Source organism: Nesoenas mayeri, assembly GCF_963082525.1.
Source record: "Nesoenas mayeri genome assembly, chromosome: 20".
Lineage (NCBI taxonomy): Eukaryota > Metazoa > Chordata > Aves > Columbiformes > Columbidae > Nesoenas > Nesoenas mayeri.
In genome coordinates this window covers 8,191,254-8,203,727 of record NC_137569.1, presented here as the reverse complement: position 1 = coordinate 8,203,727, position 12,474 = coordinate 8,191,254, and the positions used below count along the sequence as shown (strand labels likewise).

At 41.1% G+C, this 12,474-nt stretch overlaps 1 protein-coding gene across 2 annotated transcripts in view; it reads left to right on the top strand.

Annotated features, from left to right (window-relative positions):
- AUTS2 (activator of transcription and developmental regulator AUTS2) overlaps positions 1-12,474 on the top strand; it is a gene marked incomplete at both ends in the record, with an annotated part of 710,546 nt that overhangs the window by 316,179 nt on the left and 381,893 nt on the right. For both annotated transcript variants that reach the window (XM_080357101.1, XM_080357100.1), the window contains 2 exons: positions 785-886; positions 8,985-9,020. In XM_080357101.1, coding sequence (XP_080213227.1) covers positions 785-886; positions 8,985-9,020 — 138 coding nt within the window. The remainder of the gene's footprint in view (positions 1-784; positions 887-8,984; positions 9,021-12,474) is intronic.

Here is a 12,474-nt window from a genome sequence, read left to right as displayed (position 1 = left end):
CAACGTATACGAGTGGGAATGTATATCTGCGAAGCAGAGCATGAGTGAATATCTTGCGTGTGTGCACCTATAAAAGAGTGTCTGTGAATTTCTGCGTGCAGTGCTTTTCTGCAAAAACTGAAAAAAAAAGATAAGAAAGGGGGAAAAAAGTTGGTGGAGAGAATTCATGGAGAAAGAACTTCTGGTCTCCTGTCATGAACTGGAGATTAGTGTGATTATCTATTTCTGTATGGTCTGAATAGAAATTATTATGAATATGTTAATAATTAGAATAAGTTAGGAACTGTCATTTGGTATTTGTTATAAGAATGTTGGTAAGTGTAGTAGGTCTCTCATAAAATACATCATCAGTATTTTCTTTGCGTTTACCTCTGCTGACAGTATTGACAAATGTGATTTTAAATCTGAATTTCTGAAATTGACTTTTTGCCGGTATTAACCTCAGGAGTAACCAATCTTCACAGAAGATCAGTGCAAATGAAGCATCAGCAAGGCTAAAACAAAATTTTAATACATTCAAGCAAAACACAGGGAAAGATACATTAAATATATGCAAGTTCAGCATTGCAGTAGATGTAGCTCTTGCTATATGTATGTATATATGCTTGTAGAGGTGTGTATAGCATATGTATATGGTGAATGTTCACTTCAATGTATTGCAAGCACCACATAAATGCTACTTTGTTTAGATGTGGGGATGGGTTAGAGAAGAGCTGTGGACGAGGGGACTTACCCGAACCAGCCTAAACTCTTGCTCTCTTTGTGTTTTTCTATTTTCCTGCAGCTCAAGCCTGGCCAAAACAGTTGCCGAGACAGTGACAGTGAAAGCGCCAGTGGGGAATCGAAAGGTTTCCATCGAAGTAGCTCTCGGGAAAGACTCAGTGACGTAAGTAAAACTCCTGCAGCCAAATACCGCTCTGATTAACCCCGGTGTAGTTTTCTGAGGGGTGTAAGTCATAACAGGCTTTAGTTTCTGGGATGGTTTTTTTGCTAAAATCTCCTTCCCTTTGGGGGGTTGGGAGAAGAAAAGGTGACTTGTGTCTCCTGCTCCAGTTCAGTAAACTTTTAAAAGTTTGGTACAATGTCTGTGAAAACACTTATTCATTTTGAAATAGTTGAAGACCATTTAATGAAGTTAAAATGCTCTGCATTGTTGAGAAGTGAGATGGCCTCTTTTTACCCCAAGCAGGGAAGGAGAAGAATGCATTTCTTTGGTTTAAATACTGTCTTTATGAAAAGTATTGGAGTGTCTATAGTGACTCAGATAATTTATATATAATGAATTGATATAACATGGCCAGCAATCGCATAAGCTCTGCCTTTATTGCTCTACCAAACTGCTGTGGAAGTTGCTAAGATGGCAGCTCTGCGGAGAGTGTTTTTCTCCGTTGAAGAATGCTGGCCATTCTCTGAATGACACGCATGAGTTATTCTGACATACGAGTGACTACAGAAATCTTTCTGTTGCTGCAATTAGATTATTATTTATTATGTGTACCATCACAATCCTTGAGTGTTTTATTCATGGCTCTGGGTCCTCTGTGCTACATGCTTTACCACACAGAATATAAAGACAGCCCTGTTCCTAAAGAGTATCTAAATTGGCTATTTTGTAGGTCAGATGCTTTGCTGGTAAAAGCATGGATAGCTACATCAGTCAGACCAATTTGTATCAGCCAGCAATCTGGCTCTACATTTAACTAACCCACATTTTGGAAATGGGGATTTTATCGATAGCATGTCCATGTGGATTTAGATGACAGATACCAGATGGTGTCCTCTGTAGGCCAGTCCAATAAAACTGAATTGAGCAGACATTTAAAGAAATACCTTTGTAAAGGATACATTTCGTTGTGCGAATTTGAGCCTGAAGGCATACAACTAGCGATTTTTGCTGAATTGTGCGTATCACTGGAACAGACGCCTGATTTTTTTTTTTTTAATTCCTGTAGAGGTGTGAAATCTGTAGCACTCTCCTCATCCCTTTGTCACATTATTTTAGAGGTCCATTTCTCCCCCAGAGCCAACCTTACGGGTACATTCAGACTCTTCAGAGCTTGCCCTTCATAGCCGTTGGGTGAGGTCAGTCTCAGTGCTGTAAGGGATCTTTGGGAGAGTGAAACGGGAGGAGATATGAGTAGATGCGCAGTGCAGGTAGCTGTGGGCAGCAGCTGACCGTCAGCCTGTCGCTGTTGCCATCCTGGCTTGCTCTGGGCCCTATGACAGCTGAGAAGTCACTGCAATGAACTTCACAATTGCACATCACCTTCCAGGAAAAAAATTCACAGCTCCTTACAAACATGGTTTTAATTTAGCCTTGTCACTCCCTTGCAGTGTGCTGAGTGGAGAGCTCTGGGGCTTATTTGAGCTTCCCAGCAGCTCACAGTATTGCAGTGGCAGACCTGGCAGGGAGAACATAGCCCCAGTTCCCCTGCCACCGATCAAATACAGTTTTTCTCTGATGTTTTTACCATACTTACCCTTTGTCTTGGCACTACGATGAATTAAAAGGAAGTGGAGAACACATGTAACTTCCCTGATGCACCCAAGCGAGAGCACAGAGATTTGCAGGTTGCTCAAAAGGAACGCTATCTAAATATATGTGAAAATATATATTGTAAGATTGTTATACATTATTTCTGTTTTGCTTAATAAGTAAGTTCCTTTATACTTTGATAATTCATTGCTACACAAGCTTGTGTCTCTGTGGTCTGGTGTTGCTGGGTTCAGCTGAGATTTGAAAAACATGTCAAGATAACTCTCTTTTTGCCTGAGTTTGTGGTGGCCTTTCCCAGATTCTTTCAGTGGAGAAAAGTAAACGCTGTTCTGCATTTCTCTTTCTCCCAAAGACAACACCCCATGTTTTTAAATCCTGGGGCCTTAGAAAGTGGTACTGATGCTTCCACTTCCAGCTATGGGTGAGCACACCTTGAAGTGTCCTCTCGTACACAAACATGCATTAAGAGCTTAATGAGGTTATTTTAAGTAATACCTTTTGAAGGGGTGAGTTGTCTAATGGTATCCACCAATTACTGTCCAGAAAAAAATGCAGACAAGAGGGTTTTCTCTGAAGATCCTTTCCTGATTTTAACACTATTTTCTCAGAAAAAAATATGCAGGAAGTTGTGTACTCAACAGAAGATTGAACAAAAATAAAAAACATCGCAGGCAGATTAACCCTGAGGTCAGAAAGCAAATTTTGAACATGAGATATAATGAATCTCCACTGATGTAGCCTGACAGCATTGTAAGATTAAGCATGGCTACTGCATGGAAATATGTATAATGAATGAAGTGCATATACTCTAGGTGGATGATCAATTTTCAAATCCCTAGTTGTAAGTAAGCTGTTGAAACAGAAATGTTAGCTTCATGAGCTTTAATGCGGAGCCTAAGTGATAGCTTAGTGACAGATGCAGAATGAGGGAGGTAGTATAATGAATATCCAGTTGCAAACTGACATGTCAGTGGCTCCATTCCCTCTCCTGTCAGATATCTTTTAACTCTGCATATTGTAAATGTACCTACAGTCCTTGGATAACGCAGATTGATGCAAAGTGTGTTTACAAGGGATGACTCCTTTCCAGCCTAATGAGATCCAAGCAGGTAATTTGCAGCATTTGCAAGAGAGGTGGTCAAAAATGAAAAGAAGATAATTCAATGAAAAGACCATGTTAAATAGGAGACTTTTCTCATAATGAGGCTTGAAATAGCATCAGACAGTAGGAAGAAGAATATCCTATGTTCTTGTCAGATGCAATGCAGTGAGACTGATTTCCATCAACTCCTTTCTTTGTCCTCATCTGGCGCACTTGTACGCACAGGCACACACCCCTCTGTGAGGGAACATAATTAGCAGAGAACTTGACCTCTGCTAGATTGGGGATAATGATTGCTCGAATGCTCCATTGCAAGCATTTGACAGTGCCCTAATACATCTCCACGTTTGAATTTCATAAATCCTTTTCTCTCTGCCTTTCTCCTCTATATAGAATTTTTTGGAATGACAACTTGTTTTTTCCTTTGTGGACAGAGGTAGCTCCAGGGGCCTAAAAGAGAAATTGGAGAGCTGCTCCTTCTTTATATATAGGGTGCTGTAGTCAATTTAATCTCATCAAAATCTTGCCAATAGTAGAATTCATTTTGTTGAGATTTTGCTTGGAGACAAGATGGCAGCGTTTTCTCTTTTCCTCATCTTGGAGCTCAGCCAGCTTGTTTTCCTTACCTTTCTGTGTGTATTTATGTTTGATTGAGTCTTCCCAGTTTAGAATACATGGGTTGCTTTTTAGCCATGTTTTCAAAGCAGCCAGGTGATGAGGAAAACATCAGAATTACAGCTAACCTGGATGATAAATGCACAGAGTATTCAGCCACCTCCTTGCTCATAAAAAACAAATCCAAAAACCTGATTTCTTTGGTGCACATTCCTAAATTCCTGATCTACCACAGAACTGAAGCTCCCACTCAGATGTAAAGTCATCACTAGTCCCGTTAAAAATCTGATGTCTGTGAAATGAACTTTGCTCATCGTTTCCTTAACGAGGATGCGGTGGCAGTGCCAGGCTGCACTGTTGGAGAGGGCTGCCCAGCAGCTTCGGGCACCCTCAGCCCTGCCCACTGCTTCCAGCAAGGGATTGAATAGTAAAAGCCTCTGGCATGTGGTCACGGGCTGTGAGGCAGCGCCGATCTCCCACTCTTGCTGCACAACAGAAGCGTGGGCTGCCCGGCCTTTGCTGAACCTTGGTACCTTTGGTACCTTTCTGTCTGCAATATTATTCCAATTTTGAACAGGGAGTAGGACAGGAATCTTTCCATTTGTCCCCTACATTAAAAGTCTTGGGCTCTTATCAAAGCTGGCACGCTCTTTGTGAATGCTTCCCTTTCCCCGGTGATTTGTAGCTATGTGTTCCTATTGTGGTGTGTACTTTGTGCTTGAGAATAGGTATCAGTGAGGAGTAAGTCCTGGAGTGCCCTGCCCATGGGTTCCTTGCTGTCTGCTTTGGGAAGGAAGGTGTCTGCACCCCCAGCAGTGTAATCCTGTGGACAGCTCACCATTTTGGCCTCAAATATGGGATGTTTTCAACTCTGTCTTCATTCCTCCCATCTGTGTACTGAGCCCAAAGAAGGACAAATTGAGGAAGTGTCTTTGGGTTATGTGCTCTGAAATCCTTAGAACTTTTCCTTCTCCAGAATATCACCCATAATCTTGTCTATATCTAGAGTGGAATAACACCAGCAAAGCTCTGTGTGTGTGTCAGAAGCTGATCAGCTGCAGTGGCTGCTTCTTTGAGAGTGTGTGTATGTTGGGGATGTGTATGTGTGTTTGTGTGTCTAAGGTTGGGTGCTTAAATGCTTTGTTGCATTATGTTAATTCCTCGGCAGTGCAATCAAATTCATGTCGTAATTAAAGCTGTCAGTTGGAAGGCAAGCCAATCGCCAGGAAAACACAGCATAACAAATGAAGTGAAATGATTCTGCGTGTAGCTATACAATGCTTCACCAGGCATGAAATTAAATAAGTAATTTGATGTTGACATCAGAAATTGAAATGATACCCACTGTTCCTTCATTCAGTCAGACCTGCATAAACAATAGCCAGAACAAATATGTACAACACAGTCTTTCTCCCCACCCAGCTCCCCAAGTAATGCACAATATATATGCAAAATGGGTATAACCGTGCCTTCCAAGACCTCAAGGATGCAATTTTCTTTGGTACACAGTAAACTAATGCTTTCATGAGGGCTACTACATTTTTGCTTCTGGGCCAAAAGTTCTCTTTAAGAAAGGAAGAAGGGGGGGGAAAAAAGGCAGAAGGAAAATAACAAAACTGTGTTAATTTTAAGCGACTTACGTTTTTCTGATGGACACCTGATGCAGGCTTCTGCTGGTGGTTGTGTGAATATCAAATAGTGTGTCTAATGTCGAACTTTGCAAAGGGTTTCGGAAAGTGAAACCATTACCTCTATTATAGGCACACTTTATAAATGAGATGTAGAACCCTCCAGTGCAGGATCACGACTCAGCATGGCCTTGTAAAGATGCTGCATACACAGTATCACATTCACCAGTTGGTACCAAGGCTGGGCACTGGGTGGTAGGATCCTTTCGCTACTGGGAGTTATCAAAAAAGGTGAGAAGTTGTCTTCTTGCATAGCCCTCGCTTCAGCCCAAATGCTCTGTCAACACATAGTTCACAACACAGCTAACTCGGTCATTCATGCATGTGCAATGCAGTCTTTCTTAGTTCAATTAAAAAGACTTCGCAAACTGTACTATCCATATGCAGCATGCAATTTGTGAAGGGCTATGTTTCCATCCAGCAAACTCAAATTCTCTGAAAACGCACAGTTGTTTCTTCTCAGTGAAAGTCATTCGACTGCTATGTCTTGACTGTCCTCCCATAGCCATTGCAGCATTGCTTTTGAAGGAATGGAAATATTCGGTGGGGGAGTATTTTGTTTGCTTATTCTTTTTTCTTGCTTTTTGTTGTTTTGTTTTGATACTTGATCCTTCCAAAACTTGGAATAATAAGCAGACTAAAATTACATACAGATGCGAAGTGCAAACTTTGGAGCTTTCAGCCTGTAAAGTAAAAGTAAGTTTTAAAAACCGTGAGTGAAAGAGTGAGACTAGATTGGCATCTGTACGTAGCTTAAACAAAAGCAGCAATAATGATTACGTGTTGGGCTTTGTGGGTAGATCTCTAGCTTACATTAAAAAAATCAAATGGCACAAAGGAGAAAGCAGAATGGGTAAAGTGAAAGGCAGTATATATGATGTGCTTTAGCAGGAAATATATGCATTAGGTGCTAAACTGGAGTGTGCTGCAACACACTCTCTACCAGTAGTGGCAGAGCTGCAGTCTGTGGCCCTGGTGGCTCACAAAACCAATGTGTGTGGCCCCTGAAGGGGACTTCCTAGCTGGAAACAGTAGCCAGGTTGTGTGATGATGGGGACTGTTACTGTATTATTTCCAGCTGCGTGGTGATGGGGATGTAGAGGAAAGCAGAGCAGTGAGGCTGAGCCCAGGGACCATGTGGCGGTGTGTCCCTGAATCTGCACTGCTCCTTGCTTTGCACCACAGTGTGATGCTGCTGCAGAGGTGCTTTGAGGCCCCAGAGCAGCAAGAGTGGGGTGGAAGGATTTAGGAATTTATTTATTTCTGTAGAGCTACCCTTGTGCTCTCATAACCAAATCTGTAGATGGCAGATCTGGTGTCCTTCACTAGCTGCAACATATAAGAAAGAAAGTATTAAGGGGCAGGAACCATATACCTTCATACCTTCCAAATTTCCATAACAGTTTCATTTGTTCCATATGAGATCTCCTAAGAAGGTTTGTTGATTTTATGATATTGGTACCCTTATAGTTACCAAAGTGACTTCCTCTTGTTGAGTCTTTATCTTCTGATGGGTTAAACCAGAAGACCTTTCCCTATACGTACGTAACCCCTCTAAACCTCTCTTACTAGTAGTGCTTTGGTGAACGCACAGTAATATTGTGATTATTTGCAATGAATTTTGTGGTTAATTTCAGATTTTGTGGCACAATCTATTTCTGCCATGCTGAATTCAGTAAGGAGATCCTGTAAGCCCCATTGGGGTTTATTTTCTTTTGTGTCAGTGCTGCATTCTGTCATCAGAGGATCATAGATTAGGGTTCCCTGCAATTGTGCCTTGGAACAGGGATGACAGTGATGGGAATTCTACACCTTTCCAATGGTTTGCCAAGGCTGGTTGTGGCCCCTGTGTAGTCTGGTAATCACTGAGCCAGGTCATTCCCAAAAGGGAGATTGTGCCAAGGAACAGAAACAGGAATTGAGCTACAGGAGTTAAAGACTGGTCATCTGGACTCACTACCCACTGCTCGCTAGGGGATTATCCTCTGTGTTTTCCTTCCTTGTCCGTCGACTAGCCTGGCTTGATGTGTTCCAGGTGAGAGGGCCATAGCGTTGGGAACTGTTCACCCTTTAATGTAACAGCCAGTGACCTGGATTAGGAATGAGATGTTTAGGTCTCTCACCATGTCTCTAAGAGAACCTGCTGTGTAATCCCCATTGCTTAGATGAAAAACTAATGAAACAAACCCCTTTATCTCCTTAATTCCTGTGAATGTAGAGGTCGTGATCATGTCCCACTTAAAATGAATTTCGTGATGCATTTTTTTTAAGCACTTAAACCTTTTGATTATTTTCCATGGTAGTAATATTAGTTTTAATTACATTTATGGCTTTGAGTTTTGAAATCTGTTTCACACTGTAGATGTTTGTTTTTTCTTTCCTTTTTAAACCCTTGGTTTGTCAAAGTGTGGCCATCCAAACAGGAAACTGTAGTGACTGCATTCTCCAGGAAATTGTACATTGACTGAAGCGGCTTCTCTGTGCCCACACGTTCTTTACATTTCAGACTACTAATTATGTTTACAAAATGTCTCATTTTAGAAAAGCACTATGTGTGTACTAACCGGGGCCTTTCGGGAATAAATTGGCAAACAGGTCATACACTGAAAAAGTCATCCAAACCCACCGGGCTTTTTGTTTTGAAGTCAGTCTACATTTTTTTTTCTTTTCCCCCTCCCGCCTGCCCCTTTGTGGCCACAAAGCTGAGTAGCTGGAGTCCAGGGCATTGAATGTCAGCATGTCAGGGAGGCTGGTTGATGAGTGTCTGTTTAGTCTCAGTGCAGGGCGAAATGCCATCATTAATTCATTACCCAGCTGCCTGTCAAATAAATTGGCAATTACGTCCACCGCAGAAGCTTGGAATTCAGTAAATAGCACGTTACCATCTCAGAGTCGTTGAGAGATGTAAAGGGAAAAATTAAGCAACACCGTGTTTGTTTCAGTAGCAGATGACAAGGGGCAGCACATTGGTGCTGTGATGTAGTGATGAAAAGCTTGGAAAGGGTTGGTAATGAGCCATGTGGATTGGAACATGTTAAAAACCGTCACTGACTTTCCACTTTGTCTTTGTGTTTTATTGCAGAGCTCGGCGCCTTCCAGCTTGGGAACAGGCTACTTTGTAAGTGTATCTCAACTTTAACACATGTGCCTCTGAACAGCGTAGCATTGCTGCTGAAACAACAGTGAAACAAGCTGAAATAAGCTTGTTATGCTTGAAATATGCTGAAACAAGCATAAATAATCATTCTCAGTCTGCCCAATAGGTTAAATTATCTCTATTTCTTTGTCCATGAATGCATTTTAAGTAATATTTCAGACATGGTGGTCAGTGTTTTCCTGAATAAATCAGATGTCATATTAATTACTGCGTAAATTCCAACAGTATTTAATTTACAGAATTGTAGAAAATAAGCTGAACCATGGTCTGAGATGGTAGGATCTCGATTTCCCCTTGCACCAATTCTCATTGATTCATAGACTTTAAAGAGCCTGTTATGCAGTCTGGTCTCCTGCAGTCCAAAGAACATGACACAGTGATTTCTACCTGTTGGTTCAAAGCTGTGTGTCTCAAAGGTGATCTTGGAAAACACAGCTGTAACTGTATTTATACTAGATTTATGTTTTTCGTCATGAGAAGAGGATCAGGCCCCAGCTGGTTTGATAATTGATCAGTCTTTTTTTTCTTACTTATTTGCATGGCCCTTTATCGAATTAACAGTCTATATTGATACATTTCTATCTGTTTATTCCCACATTCATCAATATACTTTTTACTTGAATAGATAAGTAATATACTTTTTACTTGAATAGATAAGTAATATACTTTTTACTTGAATAGATAAGTTTGGGAATAAAAAATGTTTTCTGGTTAATCCAGGGCACTATTTTCCTCCAAGATTTCTATTTAAATTGCTCGTACACTCTCTAACTTGTAACTTAACACTCTATTCTCCAAGCATGGCTTTTCTTTATAATATCTGTAGAAGAAATAGAGTATTATGTTTGTCCAAAACCAGGTAGGTAAAATGCAGGGAAAATTTTTCTCTAGCATTGCTCCATGTATTTAACAGTGTAATCAAATCCTGCTTCTATCTTTTCATCAAACTCTGGGGAAAAGAAAACTAAATAGTATTTGATTACAGGATGGAAAAACTTTGTTGCTCTCGTGTCAGATTCCCAGGGAGTAATTTTCTTCCATTAGTACGTGGTGAAATTTAGCCTTTTTTTGTAGAGGTCTGTGATCCTATATGAAAGTTATGGGGTTAAATTGCGTATGTGTGACCTCACATGCACAGTGTTAAATGTAAACACAAAAATTGCTTTGTACCTGGAGAATTGCTATGTCCTGCTGGATTTACATTGAACTTCTGCACAAACCGGATGTTCGTACTTCTTCCACTGGTAAGGTCTGAAAAGAGCATTATCAATTGAAAAGAGTTTTGTGATAGTCTGTGTAATGATACCAAGGCCCAAATCAGTGTAAGGTAAGTTGTGAAACAGGAAAAAACTGCTTTCCTTTTTTCAGCATGTCTTGTGATTTGTGTCGTATGTATTTTTAAGAGGAGGGGGGATGAAGGGAAAAATAATATCAAATGGCTCAGCGTTTATTATGTGTTAAAGCTAAAACTTGAATGTCTCTATGCTTCAGAGTGAATTGCTTTCCTTTGGCCACTTAAAATTCAAGTCATATGAACATATACAGACTTGCTCTAGAATGGGACAAATATAATATGAGATATATAAATAAGCCTTGTTCTCCTTATAGCAGGAGCTGAATATGCATGGTTTAAGAACAATGTTCAGCTTCATCTTTAGGAATCAGAGGAACCAGAAGAAAAGCCATCTGCTATTCCCTTGCACCATACTGTCTGTGGGCTGGTCCAGTAAAGTGAGAATCTGGAAGGTGTCAACATCCCCTATGCTCCAGCAAAAAGCTCGAAAGTTTCCAGTTTGCCCGATTTAGTAACAAGAAGCAGCTTGGCATCTTCTAGTGCCAATGTATTGGCACTTTAAATCAGACTAATTTGGGTCTGTGTAGGTGGGGGTGACGTTCCTTATTAGGTTCCATTAATATTATACATTTAACTGCGCTGTTTCTTATGTATAGCCATAGTAATAACATTTCTTTAACTTTCTTTCTTTACTAGTAGCCTAGTCGATAGAAAATGTCCTGCAGTTTCTATCTTAGTCATTTTTATACTTACACAGTCTTGGATGAAACGTGGAGGGCTTTTTCCTCCCTTTTTGCTTCGGAAAATTGTTTTAAAGATTATCTTGCTTATTGTTTTAAAAAAGTCTGTTAACCTTATTAACTTACATGGGGCAAATAAAACCCAGATGTGTTTTGTGGTACCAAACAATGAGAAAAATGCTCCAGAAAGATCCAATTAGCATGTGTTTCTGATAAATGTAATTATTGTATTATCAAAGTGCAAAACAGTATGCACTTGAATTGACTTATTTTTTCCAAAGCTTTTAACTAGAAGAGACTTAGTTTTTGTTTGGTGTTATCCCAGAACATCAAAACAAGGGTCACTGGTCTCAAAACAACAACAGTTTTTAGTTTAGTAGATGATAATAAAGCTTTTGCCTGTGGAAATTATTGATCAATATATGTTGTGCTTTGGACTGCAAAATATCACATAGTGTAGCGCACCAAAGGAAACACAGGCAAAGCGATAAGGGAGGATGGGCTCACGGTGAATTCGCTGTCCAAACACACCTACACAGATGGAAGCAGATTTTAGTCATGCCCCTCAGTCTCCTCCAAGCTAAAGAGACCCAGCCTCAACCCAGGCAAACTCCTCCATTGTCCTGCCTTCCTCTGGGGCCTCAGCGGTACGGGGCTCCTCAGGACAGCTCCGGCAGAGTAGACAGAGACAAAGAAGGCATTCAGTAGCTCTGCCTTCTCTGTATCTTCTGTCACCAGGGCACCCACCTCGTTCATCAGTGGGCCTACACTGCCTCTGGTGTTAGTTTTATCTGCCACGTATTGGAAAAAGCTCTTCCTGTTGTCCTTGACCCCTCTCGCCAGGTTTAATTCTAAGGAGGCCTTAGCTTTCCTAGTTGCCTCCCTACACCCTCTGGCAACAGCCTGATATTCTCCCCAAGTGGCCAGCCCCTCCTTCCGTGATCTATAAACTCTCCTCTTCCACTTGAGCATACCCAGCAGTTCCCTGTTTAACCACGCAGGTCTCCTGGCTCCCTTCCTTGACTTCCTACGTGTCGGGATGCTCTGATCTTGTGCCCAGTAGAAACAGTCCCTGAACACTAACCAACTATCTTGGGCCCTTTACCTTCAAGCAGCCTTGCCCATGGGATTTCCCCCAGCAATTGCCTGAAAAGGCCAAAGTTTGCCCTGCTGAAGTCTAGGGTCGCAATTCTGCTTGCTATCCTGCTCCTGCCACATGAGATCCTGAACTCCACCATCTCATGGTCACCGCAACCAAGGCAGCCCTCGACCTTTACCGCTTCAATCAGTATGATAATTCCCTCCTAGTAATTCATTATGCACTTGCAGTAGTAGTAGTGAAGGCTGAAATCTTACCTAGTTTTATGGTATAACTCGGTAC